The sequence below is a fragment of the Neophocaena asiaeorientalis genome, unplaced genomic scaffold, assembly GCF_003031525.2.
Source record: "Neophocaena asiaeorientalis asiaeorientalis breed wild unplaced genomic scaffold, Neophocaena_asiaeorientalis_V1.1 scaffold51, whole genome shotgun sequence".
In the NCBI taxonomy this organism is placed as follows: Eukaryota; Metazoa; Chordata; class Mammalia; order Artiodactyla; family Phocoenidae; genus Neophocaena; species Neophocaena asiaeorientalis.
Genome location: NW_020173335.1, coordinates 1,688,657 through 1,709,883, shown reverse-complemented (window position 1 = coordinate 1,709,883; position 21,227 = coordinate 1,688,657). Strand labels below are relative to the sequence as shown.

General features: G+C 35.5%; 1 protein-coding gene across 9 annotated transcripts in view; it reads right to left on the bottom strand.

Annotated features, from left to right (window-relative positions):
• The window catches only part of ATRX (ATRX chromatin remodeler), a 236,711-nt gene that overhangs the window by 116,878 nt on the left and 98,606 nt on the right, over nt 1–21,227 (bottom strand). For all 9 annotated transcript variants that reach the window (XM_024746107.1, XM_024746111.1, XM_024746113.1 and 6 more), the window contains 5 exons: nt 16,409–16,542; nt 15,775–15,951; nt 10,407–10,500; nt 3,815–3,917; nt 2,066–2,281 (listed from right to left, as the gene is read on the bottom strand). In XM_024746107.1, coding sequence (XP_024601875.1) covers nt 2,066–2,281; nt 3,815–3,917; nt 10,407–10,500; nt 15,775–15,951; nt 16,409–16,542 — 724 coding nt within the window. The remainder of the gene's footprint in view (nt 1–2,065; nt 2,282–3,814; nt 3,918–10,406; nt 10,501–15,774; nt 15,952–16,408; nt 16,543–21,227) is intronic.

Here is a 21,227-nt window from a genome sequence, read left to right as displayed (position 1 = left end):
GGCTTATTCTAGCAATGCAAGACTAATTTTCTAGATCACCAGATACATTTAAAAGCATTTGACAGCTTCCTTGGTGGCACAGTGGGTATGAATCCGCCTGTCAATGCAGGGGACACAGGCTAAGCCCTGGTCTGGGACGATCCCACATGCTGCAGAGCAACTAAGCCCATGGGCCACAATTACTGAGCCTGCGCTCTAGGGCCCGCGAGCCACAACTACTGAGCCCACGTGCCCTAGACCTCGTGCTCCAGAACAAGAGAAGCCACCGCAATGAGAAGCCCGCACACCACAACAAAGAGTAGCCCCCGCTCACTGCAACTAGAGAAAGCCTGTACGCAGCAACGAAGACCCAACGCAGCCAAAAAGAAAGAAATAAATTTATAAAAAGAAAAGCACTTGAAAAAATTAAATATCCTTTTATAATTTAAAAACAGAAATGAACAATAAATTTGAAAGAAATTAATAAAATGGTTTCTGTGTATAGACAACATGACTGAATATGTAGAAAATCTTCAGGAATCTACAAAAAAAGCTACTAGAACTCGTAAGAGAATTTGGCAAGGTCATAGAACACAAGGTCTTTAAATCACTTAAAATTTCATTTACAATGACATCAAAAAGTATAAATTACTTAGGGATAAATTTAGCAAAATATGTGCTAGGTTTGTACAATGAAAAGCATAAAACATTGCTAAGAGAAATAAAAGGAGCACTAAATAAATGGAGAAATATACTATATTTATGTAACAGTAAACAAAATACCGTTAAGATGTCACTAATCTAAATATCCAACACAATCCCAATAAAAGTTCCAGGAAGATTCTTGTTAAAAATTGACAAGAGGATACTAAACCATATGCAAATAATTGAGTAGAGCCAAAACAACTATAAAAAGGTAGAACAGGGCTTCCCTCGTGGAGCAGTGGTTAAGAATCTGCCTGCCAAGGCAGGGGACACAGGTTTGAGCCCTGGTCCGGGAAGATCCCACACGCTGCGAAGCAACTAAGCCCATGCTCCACAACTACTGAGCCTGTGCTCTAGAGCCCGTGAGCCACGACTACGGAGCCCATGTGCCACAACTACTGAAGCCCGCACGCCTAGAGCCCCTGCTCCGCAATGAGAGAAGCCACCACAACGAGAAGCCTGTGTACTGCAACGAAGAGTAACCCCCGCTCACTGCAACTAGAGAAAGCCCGCGCACAGCAATGAAGACCCAACGCAGCCATAAATAAATAAATAAATAAATAGAATTAAAAATAAATAAATAAAAAAGTAGAACAAAGTTGTAGAAGTTACAGTATCTGATTTCAAGACTTACTATAAGGTTACAGTAATCAAGACAGTGTGGTATTAGCTTAAGGATAAACATAAACGTAAGTATCCAAATGCAACACAATATGTAGTGAGACTTTCTTAGGATCCTGATTCACACCAACTATTTTCAAAACCACTATCATGTTTGTGAGGAAAATGAAATTATTTTGAATTTTAACTGGATATTTGATGATATTATGGAATTACTGTTAAAGTTTCAGTGTAATAATGGCACTATGGTAATGTTTAAAAAGTCCTTATCTTTCAACAATATATTCTGAACTATATATAAACAAAATGATATGATTTCTGAGACTTCTCCAAAATAATCTGAAGGCAAAAGAACAGATTAAACAAAACTGGCCACGTGTTAGTAATTATTGGAGCTGGGTAATGGATACATGGAGATTTATAACACTATTCCTTCTGCCTGTACCTGTGCTTAAAATTTTTTACAAGAAAAAGTTTATTCAAAAAATTGAAATGCTTTATGGATTTAAGCAATAACCTCTTAACAGTTTTCTACTCCAAATAAAACACAATCACTCTGGTGATCAAGAATCTCAACTCTTTTCTGTACCTAATTCATATAATCTAATGAAGATTTATAAGTTGCATAAAATATTGCTAATAGGAAAAAGTAACTGTAACTAAAAATCTGTGGTTGATTACAACATCCTATTCTTGAAATACTAAAGTATATCTATGAAGGTCATATATTTAAAAAAATCATAAATAAAAATTGGTTTACCTCTCTCAATTTCTCTCGCTCACGTTCCCGCTCAGCAATACGCTTTCGTCTCTCTTCCTCTTCCTTAAGAGCATTTTGTGTTTCTGTTCTCAGTTTATCATCTTTAAGAATCTTTCGAATTTTCTTTCTGCCTTTTCCAGGAGACTTGGAATCGTCATTTTCATCTTCTTCTTCTTCTTCTTCATCTTCTTCTTTATCATCTTCTTCAGAATTACTCTATGGAATTTAAATGATCAAAGGTTAATACTATAAAGTTTTCTAATTTGTCCACTTGAAATTCCAATTAACATACCAAGAAAAGGTGGAAGAAAGCGTACTGAAAAGCTTTAGAATTACACTTTGTAATATAGAAGAGTATTAATAAAACAACCCTAAAAAGGGGGCAACGGACTGAACAGACCTTTCTCCAAAGGAGACACAGAAATGTCCAATAAGCACATAAAAAGGTATTCAACATCACTTGTCATTAGGGAAATTTAAATCAAAACCACAAATGAGATACTAACTCACACCCATTAGCATGGCTATTAAAAAAAACAGAAAATAAAAAGTGTTGGTGAGGATGTAGAAAAACTGGAAGGCTGGTGCACTGGGAAAACAGTGTGACAGTTCCTCAAAAAGTTGAACACAGAATTACCATATGATCCAGCAATTCCACTTCTCAGATTATAACCAAAAGAATTAAAAGCAGGGACTCGCCTGCATTCACAGCAGCATTATTCAAAATAGCCAAAGGTATAAACAACCCAAACATCCATCAACAGATGAATGGATAAACACAAAGTGATATATACATACAATGGAATACTATCCAGCCTTAAAAAGAAAGGAAATTCTGACATATGCCACAACGTGGATAAACCGTGAAAACATTATGTCAATGAAAGAAGCCTGACAGAAAAGGACAAATACTGTGTGATTCCATTTGTATGAAATACCTAAAACAGGTAAATTCATAGACACAGAAATTAGAATTAGATGTTATGAGGGGCTGCAGATAGGTGGGAATCGGAGTTACCGTTTAAGTGGTACAGAGTTCCCAATTATGAATGTAATTAAGGCCACTGAATTGCACGTTAGAAATGGTTAAAAGGTTCATTAAAAAAATGAACTCCCCCCAAAAGACAATAGGATTGACAAAACATTACAGAGAACTTGTACTCTAAATAATTCTGCTTATATATTGTACAAGAAACTTAAATTGACTGACTTCACTGGTAAAAGAAATTTAATCACATATGAGTCATTATGTTTTATGTCTTCAGACAGAATACTTCACATCAAGTCCTATTATTTCCTAAGAATGGAAATAATGAATTAGAACAGCTTAAAACTTCCATTAGATTCAGTTAAGGAAAAGAAAAATATTGATAATATATCAAAGTTAATACTTCTGCATATTTATACATTCAGTAAGTCAATTCTTCCACAAAATTTAAAATGTAAATAAATGAGTAGACAGGGCGAGAGAGAGTTATGGATTGAGGGAGGGAGACGCAAGAGGGAAGACATATGGGAACATATGTATATGTATAACTGATTCACTTTGTTATAAAGCAGAAACTAACACACCATTGTAAAGCAATTATACCCCAATAAAGATGTTAAAAAAAGAAAATAAATAAAAAAAAATAAATGAGTAGAATTTAACTAATGAATGGAATGCAGAAGATGTAATAAAATATTTACAATAGTCTACTGTACCAGTTATAATTCCAAGAGCACACAGTAAATCTCATTATTTACTACCTTGTTTTCACTGGATGAATCTTCTTGAACCTTGATGCGTCGCCTTTTCTTTTTCTGTTTATAACTTCGCTGATTTTCTTCCAACTCTGCTTTCTTTGCAGACCTAAAGAATATTTAAAATGCAAAATAAAATACTTCATGATGAATTTCCTTAAGTAAATTATGAACTATTTTAGAACTGCTTTACCTGTGTGTACATTCCTAAAAAAGATAAAGGAAAAATCAAAGAGCCAAAAAAACCTTCACTAGGTTCAAAAAGGAGAACCCTTAATTTGAAATCCAGTGATCAAAAAAATAAAGTTAAAAAAAAATCAAACAAATCCAATCGACATTTTAATTTATTCAAGGGGGAGGTTTAGCATATGAGTAGTAAGATGGATGGAGGGCCTTTAGAAATATAAATCGTCAATATACACATGAAAAATATTCACCATCTCTTTAAATTAAAAAAAAACAGATTACAAAACTTAGATATGATTTTATTCATACCAGCTCACACAAATTAAAACAAAAACAGTAACAACAATTTGTGGTGAGAAATGTATTTTTGCGCTTAGGAATTGGTATACAAAGTTACATTAATCAAGACAGTACGTTCCTGGCATAAAGGATAGACATGCAGATCAATGGAAGAGAAATGAGAGTCCAGAAATAAAACTTTATGTTTATGGTCAATTGATTTTCCACAAGGAGGTCAAGACAATGCAATACGGAAAACAGTCTTTTCACAAACGGTGCTCAGACAACTGGGTATCTACATGCGAAAGGATGAATCTGGACCCCTATCTTACACCATACAGAAAAATTAACTCAAAATGGATTGTAGTTCCCCTAAGATATACGTTCTAGTTAATAGACTGCTCATTGTTTTATTGTTGAAAGAATGAGGAAATGGCTATTTACATACTCTGCTGGGAGAAGAAAACACTGACTTCTGTAAGACAGCGTGAAAATATATATGAAAAGTCCTAAAATTGCAAAACTTTAACCCAACAATGTCACTTTTTGAAATTTACTCTAGGATTTAGGTATGAGGGAAGAGACAAGATGGCAGAGTAGAAGGACTTGAGCTCACCTCCTCTCACAGAAACATCAAAATCACAGCTAACTGCTGAACAACCATCAACAAGAAAAACTGGAAACTACCAAAAAAGATGTTCTACATCCAAAGACGCCACAATTGAGACAGGAGGAGGGGTGCTTTCACCACACAATCAAATCCCATACTGGCTGGGAGGGCGACCGGCAAACAGGAAAATAATTATATCACAGATGTTCTCTGACAGGAGTGAGACTTGTGAGCTCCACATCAAGCTCACCAGCCTGGGGATCTGACATCAGTAAGAGAAGACCCCAAAGCATCTGGCTTTGAAGGCCAGCGGGGCATGAGAGCAGGAGCTCCACAAGACTGGGGGAAACAGAGACTTCACTCTTGGAGGGCGCACACAAGGTTTCATGTGCACTGGGCCACAGGGCAAAGCAGTGACTCCATAGGAGACTGGATCAGATGAACCTGTGGGTCTTGGAAGGTCGCCTGGGGAGGTGGAGGTCAGCTATGGCTCACTGTGGTGGGCAAGGACAGTGGTGGTGGAGGCCCCAAGGAATATTCATCAGCAAGAGCTCTCCCAGAGGTCACCATTTTGGCAACAAGACCTGGCCCCACCCAACAGCCTGCAGGCTCCAGGGCTAGGATGCCTCAGGCCAAACAAACAACAGAGTGGGAACACAGCCCCACCCATCAGCAGATAGGCTGCCTAAAGTCCCCCTGAGCCCACAGCCGACTCTAAACACACCCCCTTGACATGGCCCTGCCCATCAGAGGGACAAGACCCAGCTCCACCCACCAGTGGGCAGGCACCAGTCCCTTCCAACAGGAAGCCTGCACAAGTCCCTGGATCAACCTCATCCACCAAAGGGCAGACACCAGAAGCAAGACAAACTATAATCCTGCAGTCTGCGGAACAGAGAACACTAACACAGACAGACAAAATGAGATGGCAGAGAAACATTTTCCAGACGAAGGAACAAGATAAAACCCCAGAAGAACAACTAAGTGAAGTGGAGATAGGCAATCTGCCTGAAAAAGAATTCAGTTAATGATAGTAAGGATGATCCAAGATCTCAGAAAAAGAATGGAGGCACAGATTGAGAAGATACAAGAAATAAGTTTAACAAAAAGCTAGGAGATTTAAAGAATGAGCAAACAGAGATGAACAACACAATAACTGAAATGAAAAATACACTAGAAGTAATCAATAGCAGAATAAGGACTTCCCTGGTGGCACAGTGGTTAAGAATCCACCTGCCAATGCAGGGGACATGGGTTCAAGCCCTGGTCTGGGAAGATCCCACATGCCGCGGAGCAACTAAGCCCATGCGCCACAACTACAGAGCCTGCACTCTAGAGCCCGTGAGCCACAGCTACTAAGCCCACACGTTGCAACTACTGAAGCCCACACACCTAGAGCCCATGCTCCGCAATGAGAGAAGCCACTGGAATGAGAAGGCCAAGCACCGCAACAAAGAGTAGCCCCCATTCACTGCAACTAGAGAAAGCCTGCGTGCAGCAACAGAGACCCAACACAGCCAAAAATAAATAAATAAATAAATATATATTTAAAAAAATAGCAGAATAAATAAGGCAGAAGAATGAATGAGTAAGCTGGAAGACAGATTCCTGTAAATCACTGCTACAGAACAAAATGAAGAAAAAAGAATGAAAAGAAAGGAGGACAGTCTCAGAGACCTCAGGGAAAACATTAAATGCACCAACTTTCAAATTATAGGGGGCCCAGAAGGAGAAGAGAGAGAAAGGCCCTGAGAAAATATCTGAAGAGATAAGAGCTGAAAATTCCCCTAACGTGGGAAAGGAAACACTCAAGTCCAGGAAGTGCAGAGTCCAACACAGGATAAACCCAAGGAGGAACATGCCGAGACACATACTAATCAAACTGACAAAAATTAAAGACAAAGAGAAAATATTAAAGGCAACAAGGGAAAAGCAACAAAAAACATACAACGGAATCCCCATAATGTTATCAGCTGATTTTTCAGCAGTAACGCTGCAGGCCAGAAGGGAGTGGCATGATATATTTAAAGTAATGAAAGGGTAAAACCTACAACCAAGAATCCTTTACCCAGCAAGGCTCTCATTCACATTCAACAGAGAAATCAAAAGCTTTACAGACAAGCAAAAGCTAAGAGAATTCAATACAACAAAACCCACCTTTATAGCAAATGCTAAAGGAACTTCTCTAGGCAGAAAAGGCCACAACTAGAAACAAGAAAATTATGAATGGAAGAGCTCACTGGTAAAGGCAAACATACAGTGAAGGTAGGAAGTCAACCACACACAAATATGATGTCAAAATCAGCAATCGTGAGAAGAGTACAAATGCAGGATATTGGAAATGCTCTGGAAATTAAGAGACCAGCAACTTAAAACAATCTTGTATATATATGGACTGCTATATCAAAACCTCATGGTAACTGCAAACCAAAAATCTACAATAGATACACACACAAAAAAGAAAAAGCAACACAACACTAAAGAGTGTCATCAAATCACAAGAGACACTGATAAAAGAAATCAAAAATGACAAAAACAGATGGAAAGATATACCATGTTCCTGGATTGGAAGAATGAATATTGTCAAAATGATTGTACTACCCAAGGCAATCTACAGGTTCAAGTCAATCCCTATCAAATTACCAATGTCATTTTTCACAGAACTAGAACAAAAAATTTTTTAAACTTATATGGAGACACAAAAGACCCTGAATAGCCAAAGCAATCCTGAGAAAGAAAAACAAAGCTGGAGGAATCAGGCTCCCTGACTTCAGACTATACTACAAAGCTAGAGTAATCAAAACAGTATGGTACTGGCACACAAACAGAAATATTGATCATTTGAACAGTATAGAAAGCCCAGAAATAAACCCATGCACCTATGGTCAATTAATCTACAACAAAGGAGGCAAAAATATACAATGGAGAAAAGACAATGTCTTCAATAAGTGGTGCTGGGAAAACTGGACAGTTACATGTAAAAGAATGAAATTACAACATTCTATAACACTGTACACAAAAATAAACTCAAAATGGATTAAAGACCTAAATGTAAGATCAGATACTATAAAACAGAGAAAAACATAGGCAGAACACTCTTTGACATAACTTGCAGCAATATCTTTTCAGATCCACCTCCTAGAATAATGAAAATAAAACCAAAATAAACAAATGGGATCTAATTAAACCTAAAAGCTTTAGCATAGTGAAGGAAACCACAAACAAAAGGAGAAGATAACCCACAGAATGAGAGAAAATATTTGCAAACAATGCGACTGACAAGGAATTAAACTCCAAAATATACAAATAGCTCATGCAGCTCAATAAAAATAACAAAAAATCCCAATCAAAAATATGGGCAGAAGATCTAAATAGACATTTTTCCAAAGAATACATACAGATGTCCAGAAAGCACATGAAAAGATGCTCATCATCACTAATTATTAGAGAAATGCAGATCAAAACTACAATGAGGTACCACCTCACACCATTCAGGATGGCCATCATTAAAAAGTCCACAAATAATAAATGCTGGAGAGGGTGTGCAGAAAAGGGAACCCTCTTACACTGGTGGTGGGAATGTAAATTGGTGCAGCCGCTATGGAAAACAGTATGGAGTGTCCTCAAAAAACTAAAATTAGAGTTACCATATGATCTAGCAATTCCATTCCTGGGCATATACCCAGACAAAACTATAATTCGAAAAGATACATGCACCCCTATGTTCCTAGCAGCACTATTTACCATAGCCAAGACATGGAAACAACCTAAAATGTCCGTCTACAGATGAATGGATAAAGATGTGGTGTGTGTACATACACACACACACACACACACACACATATACACACAATGGAATATTACTCAGTCGTCAAAAAAGTGAAACAATGCCATTTGCAGCAACTTGGATGGACCTAGAGATTACCATACTAAGTGAAGTAAGTCACAAAGAGAAAGACAAATACCATATGATATCCCTTATATGTGGAATCTAGAATAGGACACAAATGAACATATCTATGAAACAGAAACAGACTCACAGACGTAGAGAACAGACTTGTGGCTGCCAAGGGGGAGTGAGGGGGTGAAGGAGGGAAGGACTTGGGAGTTTGTGATTAGCAGACACAAACTATTATATATAGGATGGATAAACAACAAGGTCCTACTTGAACTATACTCAAGTTCCACAGGGAACTATATTCAATATCCTGTGATAAACCATAATGGAAAATAATACAAAAAAGAATATAAATATGTATAACTGAATCACTTTGCTATATAGCAGAAATTAACACAACATTGTAAATCAACTATACATCAATAAAATACTTTTTTAAAAAGGAATAAAGTACTGTAACAAGCTACAGCCCTGGATAAACACTGAAAACATTATGCTAACTGAGAAAATCCATTCATAAAAAAGACACATATTTACGAATCTATTCATATGAAATGTTCAGAATAAGTAAATCCATACACAAATAGATTAGTTTTTGCCAGGGGATGAGAAGCAGGAAGAACGGGAAATGACGGCTAAGGGGTACAGGATTTCTTTCTGGGATGATGGAAATGTTCTGAAATTAGATAGTGGTAGTAGATGCACAACTTTGTGAATATTCTAAAAATCCCTGTATTCTACTCTTTAAAATAGTGAATTTTGTGCTATATGAATTCCATCTCAGTGCTTTAAAATTCTCATTGTATCCTATTGTTATTTTATATTTCCCTGAAGTACAGTACGTTACTATACTCCAGGCACAACCTGGTATTAATCTAAAACAACCTCAAATATTTTAAAATTTACAAGTGCAAACAGCTATGTAGATATACATATACACACTCACACAAACACAAATTGATAAGTTGATAGAAGTATCATATTATTCTGGAGGAAATAAAAAATTTCTTAGAATGGTTATTATCTAAAATACTATGCTAAGAAGGAAGCAAAATTTTAAATAACTTGTAATCTAGATCAGTAGCTATGTGTATTGAGAGAACAAACAAATCTTAATTACTATAATACTAGTAGTACTACAAACAGCAATAATTAGCATTCATGGAGCACTTACTAATTACCAAATAGGCACTATTATAAGTCCTTTACATGCACCATCTCATTTAATGCCTACAATAATCAATAAGGTAAATAATAATGTAATCCCCCATTTTACAGATGAGGAAACTGAAGCACAGAGTATTCATACAAACAGGAAGTAGTAAAGCCAGGAGTTAGAGTGCAGTAGTTTGTCTACAGAGCCTCTTACCTACTACAACTTCTCACCACAACAACGAAAAATTACAGTTAAGCGTGTTTTTGCACACTGAAAGTCCACCTAATTTAGAACATACAATTCAAGTATATATAGCATGTTTATACGTACTATTTTTAAATTAATAATTAGTTTCAAATCAAAATGTTAAATATTTTACTTTATTAGTAACAGCAAACTTTCTACAAATAATTTGAAGCATGGTTATTCAGATTAATTCCTAAAATTTTAGAAAATACTATATATTTACCGTGTTCTTGGCCGTTGTTCATCTTCAGATTCACTAACTTCTTCACTAACTCCTGATTCCTGAAAATCAGAATCTTCAGAATCTTCACTGCTCACTTGAATAAAAATATATATTAAAAGTTATTAAATACTTCCCAATAGAAATGCAATTTGTCAATAACTTCACATTAAAACTTAGAGTATTATGAGAATAATATCTGTAGTACATATTATGTCATATAGATTAGACCAGTTAATGACACAAATGGTATTTATAAAAAAATCAAGTGAAATCCAACTATGGTTATAAAATTATGATTCTACATTAAAATATAAGTATTAATTATATACGAATTGACAAAATGAGAAATTGCCTGTCAATAAAAGAATTCTGGTTATTTAAAACAAGCAAAGTAGGCTGGCCAAGGTGGAATAAGGGCGATTACAGACCCTCTGCCATTTATGACAACTGAAAACTATAGACAGAATACATAAAATAACAACCTAAGAACTGAAAAGGAAACAAGAGCAGGCAGACTAGGGACTGAAATCAAAACCTGAATAATGATCCCCATAAAATTGTGGAGGGATGTGAATGTCATGTGTTTTATTTTTTCCTCCTTTCTTTCCTGGTTTTGACAGGAAGGCCGGCTGAATTCCAAAACTATGCAGAGGGTGCTGACAGCAAAACTCTGGGAGGACTGCATTTCTAGCCACAGCACTGGGAAAAGGAGCAGAGCCCTGCATATCACAAGAATATAAGGTGAATTCCCAATTTTATTTTTTCTCTCCAAAATTTTATTTTTCTGTACCAAAACTGCCACTAAGACACAGGCATCTGAAACCCCAGGAGAATACCCATATCTTTCTGGCCAGAGGAAGCCAGGCAGGGAAAATATAAGATGAGCCTGGACTATCTTGTGGTGCCAGAAAGTAAAGCAGTGCTCAAAAAATGATGGGGATATATTCAAAGGACACAGGATCCAACTTGAGAAGCTCCCAATAAGCAAAGCTGGAACAATGTGAGCAACAAAATGAACAACCAGATTATAACTCATAGAACAAAATAAGTATCTATCTATAAGTCCATATTAATATAAGCAATGCAATAAATAAATAAACAGGGGGAAACAACTCTTCCTAGAAGTAATGAAAGAAACTGAAAATCACCACTTACACATACATCACAGTAAAAACTGCTCAGGCAGTTGGATGCTAAAATTAGTGGGCATAAGTATGATGAGAAACAGGATATTTGCATTGTCTCAAAGTATCTCCCCACAAGATATTAAATATGAACAGAAAAATAGTTTTTCTTTTTACAGTGGAAAAATCCAGCAGACACCAACTTAAGCAACTTAAATCAGGTTAGCATTACCAGTAATAAGACATATTGTCATCATACACCCTTGGTATGATACACTGAGAAAGATTCAATATCACTTTTGTAGTACTGTTGTCAAAATGCCTAATAACCTAAATCTAACCATAAGACACTAGACAAAAATATATAGATGGACAGTCTAGAAAATAATTGATAATAGACTTCAAAAGCGTCAAGGTCATGAAAGAAAAGACAAAGGAACTGTCAGATTGGAATAGATTAAGGAGACAAGTGAATGCAATGTGGGATCCTAGAATGGATTCCAAAGTGGTAAAAGAACATCAGTGGGAAAAATAATGATACCCAAATAAAATCTATAGTTTACATCAGAGGTCAGAGGTCTGACGGTAAGTATTTTCAACTTTGTAGGCTATATGGTCTCTGCTGCAACCACTCATCTCTACACAACTTTGCCACTGTAAACACATGAAAGCAGTAACTGAATAAGTATAACAGTGCCCCAATAAACCTTTACTTATAAAAAAAGGCAGAAGGTCAGATTTAGCCTACAGGTGTAGTCTGTCAAACCCTGGTTGAACTAATAGTATTGCATCAATGTTAATTTCCTGGTTTTGATTGTTGTGCTGTAATAAGTATAAGGTATTAAATTAGGGAAGCTGGGTGAAGGGTATATAGGAACTCCACACTATTTTTCTGACATTTCTATAAATCTAAAATTATTTCAAAATAAAATATTTTTAGAATATCATGAGCTGACCTCAGAATCAAAGGTCTATTCTATCTAAAAAAAAATAGGCAAGCATAAATAATATAAAGACTTGCTATGGGAGAAGAGGGGAATGAGGAATTACTGTTTAGTGAGTTTCAGCTTGGGATGATGAAAGAATTCTGGAGGCAGATAGCGTTAATGGTTGCACAACAATGTGAATATATTAATGCTACTGAATTACTTCAAAAACTTAAAAATGGTTAAAATTTTATGTTATGTATATTTTTACCACAATAAAAAAAAACAATAGTAAAAAAGAACTGCTAAGCAACTGGGAATTTGGGAGAACACAGGTGTCCACATGCACGCACAAACTTATCCTGTAATTAAATACAATTTTAAGTCTAGTATTCATTTTTCATCAAACATTTTATTTAAAAAATTTTCAAACCTACCAAAAGTTTTAAAGAATTTTTGAATGTATCCTTTCTCCTATATTCACTTACTGTTAAGTTTAGCACATTTGCTTTATCTCTCCCTAAACATATACGCACCCTTTTTTGCACTGAACTATTTGAAATTAAGTGCTGATATCATGACAGTTAACCCTTAAGCATAAGGACACTGTCCTACATAACTAAATACCACTATAATGCATGAGAAAAATAACATCAATTTTAATATCTACTATAAAGGCAATCAATAACTACACTTTTGAAATTATCACCAAATAACTTTTATAACTTTTTAAAAATTTAGGTGAAAACTGAAATTCACATACTACACTTGATTTAATATTATAATTCAGCTATTAGCTTTTGATTTCTCCCCATTACCCAACATTAAGTTTCCAGACAATACAGGGACAACAGAGTTTGCAAAACTTGGAAAATCATGCAACTCCAAATGTAGTATCAATCACTATGATCATAACCTACATTAGAAAAATTAATATGATGGGATTTTAGTTTACTCCCTTCTACACAAACGAACCTAAAAAAAAAAAAAACAAAACAGCTGGGTAATAAGTTACCCACAGAAGAGGACAATGGAAACACAGGTCACAGAAAACTTGGGTTTCAATAAAGCATTTCAAATGTATTTGGCCCATTAAAGGACTCTATTCCTGAGCTAAGCCTCAGAGGCAAAATCAGTATTTCTCCTTTTGTTGAAGATGCACAGGAAATCATGTTGTTATGCTAAATCACTCAGTTCCTTTATAGAATGCTAAATCACTCAGTTCCTTTATAGAATCTGAAAGACCGGCTTGTACTCAGGCTGCAAAGAAATTTATGAGAAAAGCATTCACAAAATGAGGTACTATTATTTATTTGTCTACATGAAAATATCCATGAAATATTAAGTATATGTGTGGGTGGGGGGGTACCTTCCTCCTCTTCTTTAATGGATGGCTGCTGCTCTTTAGCCCTTAAATGTTCAGGATTCCAAGATGCTTTCCTTAGCCCTCTATTTGCACAACATTACAGCTCCACTGGGTAATCTCACTATTACACTTATACCAGAACAACCACACTTGACATCAACTATGGCAATATCCTTCAAATGGATTCAAAGCCTTCAGTCTCACAGAATAACAGGCAACTAATCTGAACGTATTACAACCTTGGTTGAAATCTTTCGATGGAAAAAATGAGTGGTTGTGCTGAAGTTGTGATTCTTGAGTGCTGGTAACGAATGTCCTGTGTCTTGAGGTGCCATACATGTTCATCAAGCTATCCACTTATGAAATGCACACTTTTCTGTATATATACCTTAAATAAAAAGTTTTTTAAAAAGTGGTGGCACTCCTCTGTGACTACACTAAAAACAAATTATACACTAAACTGGTAAACTGTATGGTTTGTGAATTATGTCTCAATATAGCTATGATATAAAAATAATTTTTAAAATTAAAAAAAAATTAAACCTTTCAATGGCTCTCCATCCTATAGAGCCTACTATACTTCTCAGACACTTCCAGAAATGCTTTCTTATTCCTAGTGGCAAAGAAGAGTTAATCTGCCCGACAGGAATTGGCTAGTAAAGTCTTCAGAATCTGCCCCAAAGAAGAAAAAACTTTCTTTAAACTTCTTGTTAGCCGAAATTCTCAGGAAAAGTTCACATTTAATTGCTCAATATATGTGATTACTTAATATAAGAATGCTCTCCACCAACTCTCAAGTAAAATGAACACACCAAAGATATGTACCACGTTTACTCTATAGCCTGATATACCCATGAGTCCACTGCCAAGTACTTCAGTTTGAGAAACACAGGCTTACAAAGGTCTCTGGTATCTGGTCTCTGTCTTACTGGCCCAGCCTAATTTCCTGCTGTTCCTTTCCCTACTCCCTCCTATACTCCAACTATACCACATTAATTGCATCCCCTCCACCATGTGCTAAACAATTTGCAGAGGCTTTTATAATTTTTTCCCTGCTTGTATTATACATCTTCACAATACATCTACCTGCTCCCCATTTAGAACTTGATCTGCTGGGTGAAACTCTTCACCTTTGTGAAGTCTTCTCTGATGATAACCCCTAGCCCCCAAGAAGCTAAAGAAATCCTCTCAGTGCCACACTTTATAATACCTCTGTTATACAAGACAACCCTCATGGTACTATAATTTCGTATAATATTAATGTCAATAATTCTTATTAAACCAATGACTGCCAAATCATATCAGAGATGCTCTTAAAACATATGGATACATAGGTCCCACCACCACCAATTATGCTGTAATTGGCTTGGGGTGCAGCCCTGCCATAGGTATATTTTTAAATCCAAGTTAACTGCATGTGTAGTCAGGTTGAAAACCATCACATAAGACAATGATTTCCTTATTCATTTTGTATCCTCGATGTTTACCATGATGCTGGAAACAGGTAAGTAACTCAGTGCAGAAGGTTTCAGACTTTTAATGTAATAAAAATTTAATCTGGCTAAAGTTTTACATATAAACTTGCATAAATCTATCCAAATTAATTGTATGTTCTATCTTTCCTCATTATTTCTTCCTGCACTTACAGGCAGTCTTAAATTTTCTACATAACTTTAATGCATATTTTATTTATTGTCATATTTCTTTGTCTTTTTAATCTAAATGTATATGACTACTAAAGGTCAAAAATAGTCTTTGTGTCATCTCTCAAGTTTCTGGGTTATCTTCCCACTCTAAATTCTTTATTTCACTCTCAGAATAGTTGTTGTCAGTGTGCTGATACTCACCTAATATAGGTGGTCAATTGTTGGAGCCAATATACTTAAATTTCACAACTATACTTAGTTTATAAAACCAGTATGTTCCTTGCTATCAGAATTAAAATGTCTTACCCTTCCTTCTATTTCTGCCTTTGGCTTCTTTGTGCTCTTTAGGCTTCGTCTTTTTTTCTTCTCCAGATTCTCCATCACTCACAGTCAGCTTGTGCCTCAAAAGCCTATGTCTGTATCTTGGCTTCTTAGATTCTTCAGAATCTGAATCTGATTCAGAATTGACTTGATTTTTTGCTTCTAAATGGAGAAAACAAATCAGTAAAACCTTCAGCGTTTTTTCCTTTAAAATGTTGTAAAACTACATATTTTGTTTGTTGACAATTATCATGATTTATGGAACTGATCAGAGCTGTGTACTTATCTGTGTTGCATTGGTGATAACAGGCTATCTCATACATCAAACTTGATCTATTACTATTATTAAATATTGATTAAATATCACCAGTATACATTTATAGATTTTTTTAAAAGGTAAAAAAATTTTCCTTTAAAAATCATCTGTTTATTGGCAGTAACTGACAAAACTTGCACAATTATTACCAGATATTCAAACGGAGTAAAGGTAGTAAAGTTTTCAACATTTTAATAAACTTCAAATGCATGTGTTAAGAGATTTCATGGTCAGACAGTCTTCAAAGCCTGAATTGGTCAAATAATTATGACATCTCTTTGAGCTTCTCTTTGGGGAGCTCACCCTCATCTCCAGGGTTTTCTTCATTGTGTTTTCCACTTCTTTTTTTCCCTTCTTCTGATTCATCATCTGAAGATCCATCCTCATCGGAGGAAAGATTGGCTTTAATTTCTTCTAAAAGCATCTTCTTGGCAATTCTTGAGTAAAAAGACAATAAAAACTATATATTTGGTGGTGAAGTGTAACAAATTAAAAACAAAAAGAATTATGTGTATCAAAATAGAAATAAATGTGTCAATAGATATTTTATTATAAAGAAAAGGCTATCAAAACGATATTTTAACCTAAACTACCAACCAAAATTTCTGAAAATGCTCTTAGCACTGATTTTCTCCCAGTTCTATACAATTCTGCAATATAGTGAAAAATCTCAGGGACATTTCTACTAACTATTTTGACCAATTCTAACTTCATGCTGGATAACTTTCCAATCCTACACTTGCTCTGCTGCCACCATCCAACAACTACAATATCAAGACAGGCCCACAAAGGTAAATCAATTCATTCAGACAAATGGCATTCCAACACTGAACTCCACATGAGAGGATTTATTCAACAGCAAAACATATTCTTATAAAATCAGTGTGTAATAAACCACTTTATTGTGAAACAGTACCTCAAACTAGTGGATAATATTTTGGCCCTTAAATTTCAATTTGCTTCATAAATTCTTCTAACCAAATGAAAGAACACAACACATAAGTAGTGAAGCAATCAAAAATCCCTAATAATATTCAAACTAGGGCAGAGAAGGGGCAAGAGTGCTATTAACCACATACATAGTTAAAAGAACAAAAACTACCATAAATGAGTTTCCACTTTCCAAAGAAGTAGATAGTGCATTAGCCTCAAACATATCAAAATTTTTCAAGATGCTCCTCAAAGACCAATTTGCTAATGAAAAAATCAACTGCTAAAAGCATGAGAAAATAATTCTTTAATACCATCTTATGTTAAAATAAAATATATTCCTAAAAAATCTCCATATTTGCACTAAAGGAAGATATCTGAAGGTGTACAATAAAAGCAGTTTTTGTGCAAGACGAGGTGTTTTGCACCTTTTGATATAAATTCATAAATCACAGTTAACAAAGGAATACCTTACAGAAAGGCTCAAAAGTTGACATGATTCTTGGTTTTCCATGAACTAACTTCTATGTGGATAAACATCTACTCTGCAATCAAGAATGACTCTAGCTCAGTCAAAAACTTGCGACTGGAATTATGAAACTTTTGTTATTTTTGGATTTGAAACTCCTCTTTTTATTTCTTAACAAGCACTCACATTTAAGTCAAGAATACATTCAATGGTAGGAGATGCCAATGCATGTTAATGCCTTAACTTTATTTGATACATTGTTCATTGCTATTTATACTCAAAGATATATAGCAAAGGCACCTAAACAGACTGAAGCAAACAAAATAGCTAATCACTTCCATAAATGCTTATTATATGCCCTTTGGTACTTCCCCCCTAACCAGATAGATAAGGAATATTTACACAACGTGGAGAGTTACCAATTGCAAGAGGAAACCACAGATGAGTTAGCTTTTCTGAGGGTTTCCAACTTGATTTGCTAAAATTAGATCACTCCAATTAAAATCCTACTGGAGCTGGGGACTTCCCTGGTGTTCCAGTGGTTGGGACTTCGCCTTCCAATGCAGGGGGTGCGGGTTCAATCCCTGGTCAGGGAGCTAAGATCCCACATGCCTCATGGCCAAAAAAACCAAAACATAAAACAGAAGCAATAATGTAACAAATTCAATAACAGACTTTAATAATGGTCCACATCAAAAATTTTAAAAATTAAAAAAAAAACCCTACTCGAGTTGAGCAATAAAGTCTTCGTTGCTCTTAAACTTCTACATCAGTAGTTTGCTGACTTCGGTTGCACACGGTAAACATTTTAAAAATGGGGACTAATATAGGGTTGCCAACTTTTCATTTCATCAAGAAAAAAATTTAAACCCAAATATCATTTACTTTTATCATTTTATAAAATAAACAAACACACCCTCCACAAATTAGGAAACAGTTTCAAAATAAACAGTGGTTCTTTAAATTTATTAAAAGCATCTTTCTGGAAAAACTCTAAAATCATATTTAATACACACCACATTATCATTTCCCATGAACAAGGAAGAACTTTCTCAAGCCAGTTTGAGTAAAAACACTGTTTTGGAATGAATAAATGTGTGTGCGTGCTCGAGTGTGCATATAATGTGAAGCACTGGATAATAGGTTACAAATAGGAAAACATAGTTTACCTGCAGTTACAAGATCTTATATACCCATTTGGGTGGTACAATAATAGCCAACAAAAATACAATTATTAATTTAGTTACTCTAAAGTTTAGTTCAATCACCTGATTTCAGTTTGTATTTACAAGTTCAAAAAATGTCTTAAATTCTGTATAATCTGTAAAGACTTGGTTGTTAACTTTAACAAACCACATATTTCTTCTTTCAAACTCTAGACTCCTAATATGTCTACTAAATGGAAAGTCAAAATATGTAAACCTACAAATACTAAAGTTCTAGACTGTCATGAAGAACTATGAAATATATAAAACAATAAGATTCTATACCAACTTAAAATACTCACATAAGTCATGGAAAATAAAATGAGATCCACATAATGAAGAATTAATTGATTTATCAACAACCTTCAGTAAGACCATAATATATAGATCACAGATACTTTAGAAGCAAAAAAAATTTACAAACTTCAGAGAATGCCCATTTTTCTCCAAACTGACAGTTATACAGAGTGATAGAGACTCACTAAGATGTTTTAAATTTCCCCTTTAACATCTTTTGAGCAAAGGAAAGTCTAATGTACAGCCAAATACATTAAGCCCTAAAAAGAATAATAAAGTTAAATTATTTTGCATAAATTATGGCTGATGGCTCATGTCCAATATGTCAAAGACCTACTGTATCACACACCTAGCCTATCGCATAGCTGACACCTCAAAGTTAGAACTTAATTTGAAGGACCTAAGTAAGGGCTGAGGCTGACCTTCAACCTGAGTATTCAGCAAACATGTTGAGGTGAGATGTGTCCCATCTACAGAGCCTGCTGTGAGATGCTTTAAGGGAAACTCCACTACTTTAACTCTTGAGTCACAGGCCACAGAGACTTCAAGGACATCATCACTTGAGAACCAGCTGAGGCTGGCAAAGCATCATTTTGGAGGCCTCGGCTGGACCCGTGCTGGTATGCATGTGATGGATGTATAGTCATGATCCCTAGTTGATTCTGTTTCTGAGAAAATCATCCAAGCAACAAGGTACTGCCCCTGGAATCTCAAAGCTCAACATTGCATCTTGAGGCAGGTGTAGCATCCAAAGCAGTCACGACTCTATCAGAAGCATTAGAGGCACAGGCTCTTGTGGCAGAAAACCTGGGCAGAGCTGGAAGTAATGGAGCCAGTCCTCCATTTTCCTGAAAGGGAGGGAAGGGAGAGGGGAAGAAAGCAAAACAATATGGGAGGGAGGGTAAAAACCCACAAACAAACAATGATCGGAACTGGTGCATGAAAGAATAAATAAAAGAACTGCAAAACTCGAACAAGCTAAGTCTTCTAAATCACATAATGAATACCAAGATACGATAATGCCTTATTACACCGTCCACCTTCGTCTACTAAAATAAAGCAAAACTAAAATAAGGAATGAGCCCAACAATGCAAAGACAAACAAGCAATCAGAGAGGGAGGGGGGGAGAGAGAGGGAGCGAGAGACAGAGAGAGACAGAGAGAGAGAGAGAGACAGAGAGACAGACAGAGAGAGAGAGAGAGAGAGAGAGAGAGAGTACCAAGAAAGCCTTTAGTAATTCTGATCCTATCTAGAAAGGAAATCAGTAATGCCTCTTGTTTAAGCACTCAAACAGGAAAAGAAAGTAAACTGCCTCTTGCTGGTAGGTAAATCAAGAATTCAAAACACTGAGTTTCTAAGAAAGGAGTGATCAAGAGAAAGATCTCTTGCACCAGGGAATTGTAGAGAAACAGCCATTACAAAAGCAACACAAAATGTTAGAGCTAGAAGAAGGGACCTTAGAGTCCAACTCTGTCATTTTACAGATGAGGAAACAGGCTTAAAGAGGGGAAATAACTTGGCCAAAGAAACAAAGCTAGTTAGTGTCAAAGCCAGGAGTAGTACCTAAGATCCTGAACCCCAATCTGCTACTAATTTTATTATGCCAGTGCTATATTCTCTATTAATTCACTACTACTGTGCTAATGAGTGCTTGGGGCAATAGACTAAGGTCACATTCTTAAAGTTATCTGTATTTCACTGATTTAGAAATGAAAGAATTCAAGTTTTGATTAAAAAAAAATTTTTTGAAAGAGTTCTAAACATCTTTCGGCCAGTATGCACCATCTCTAAAATGTACTGACAGGTCATCTTGAATACATCCTACAATCTACTGCTTTATCTTTTAAGAGGTTCTGAAAACAGGCTTGAAGAAAATTGCTAAATGAAAAATACATTTTTAGAAGGCCAAAATACTGTGCATCCATACACACAGGTGACAAAATTTTAAATTTCTTTTTACATTCTGTGCACAATATCACAATAGTTAAAACAGAGAATTCTGAATAAGATTATAAGTTTCGAGATTAAAAAAAACTGTGTAAGTAAATGTAGTACTAAAACATCATACCATATATAAAAGGTTGATATGTAAAACAATTCAAATGACTACAGTCCAAAAATCGTTGAATATTTTTTGTGAGGAACACACGTTCTTCTAGTAGGGAGGGAGGCTTTGTTTTAACAAATGCTACATACTTCAGGTTGAGAATTAAAACATTT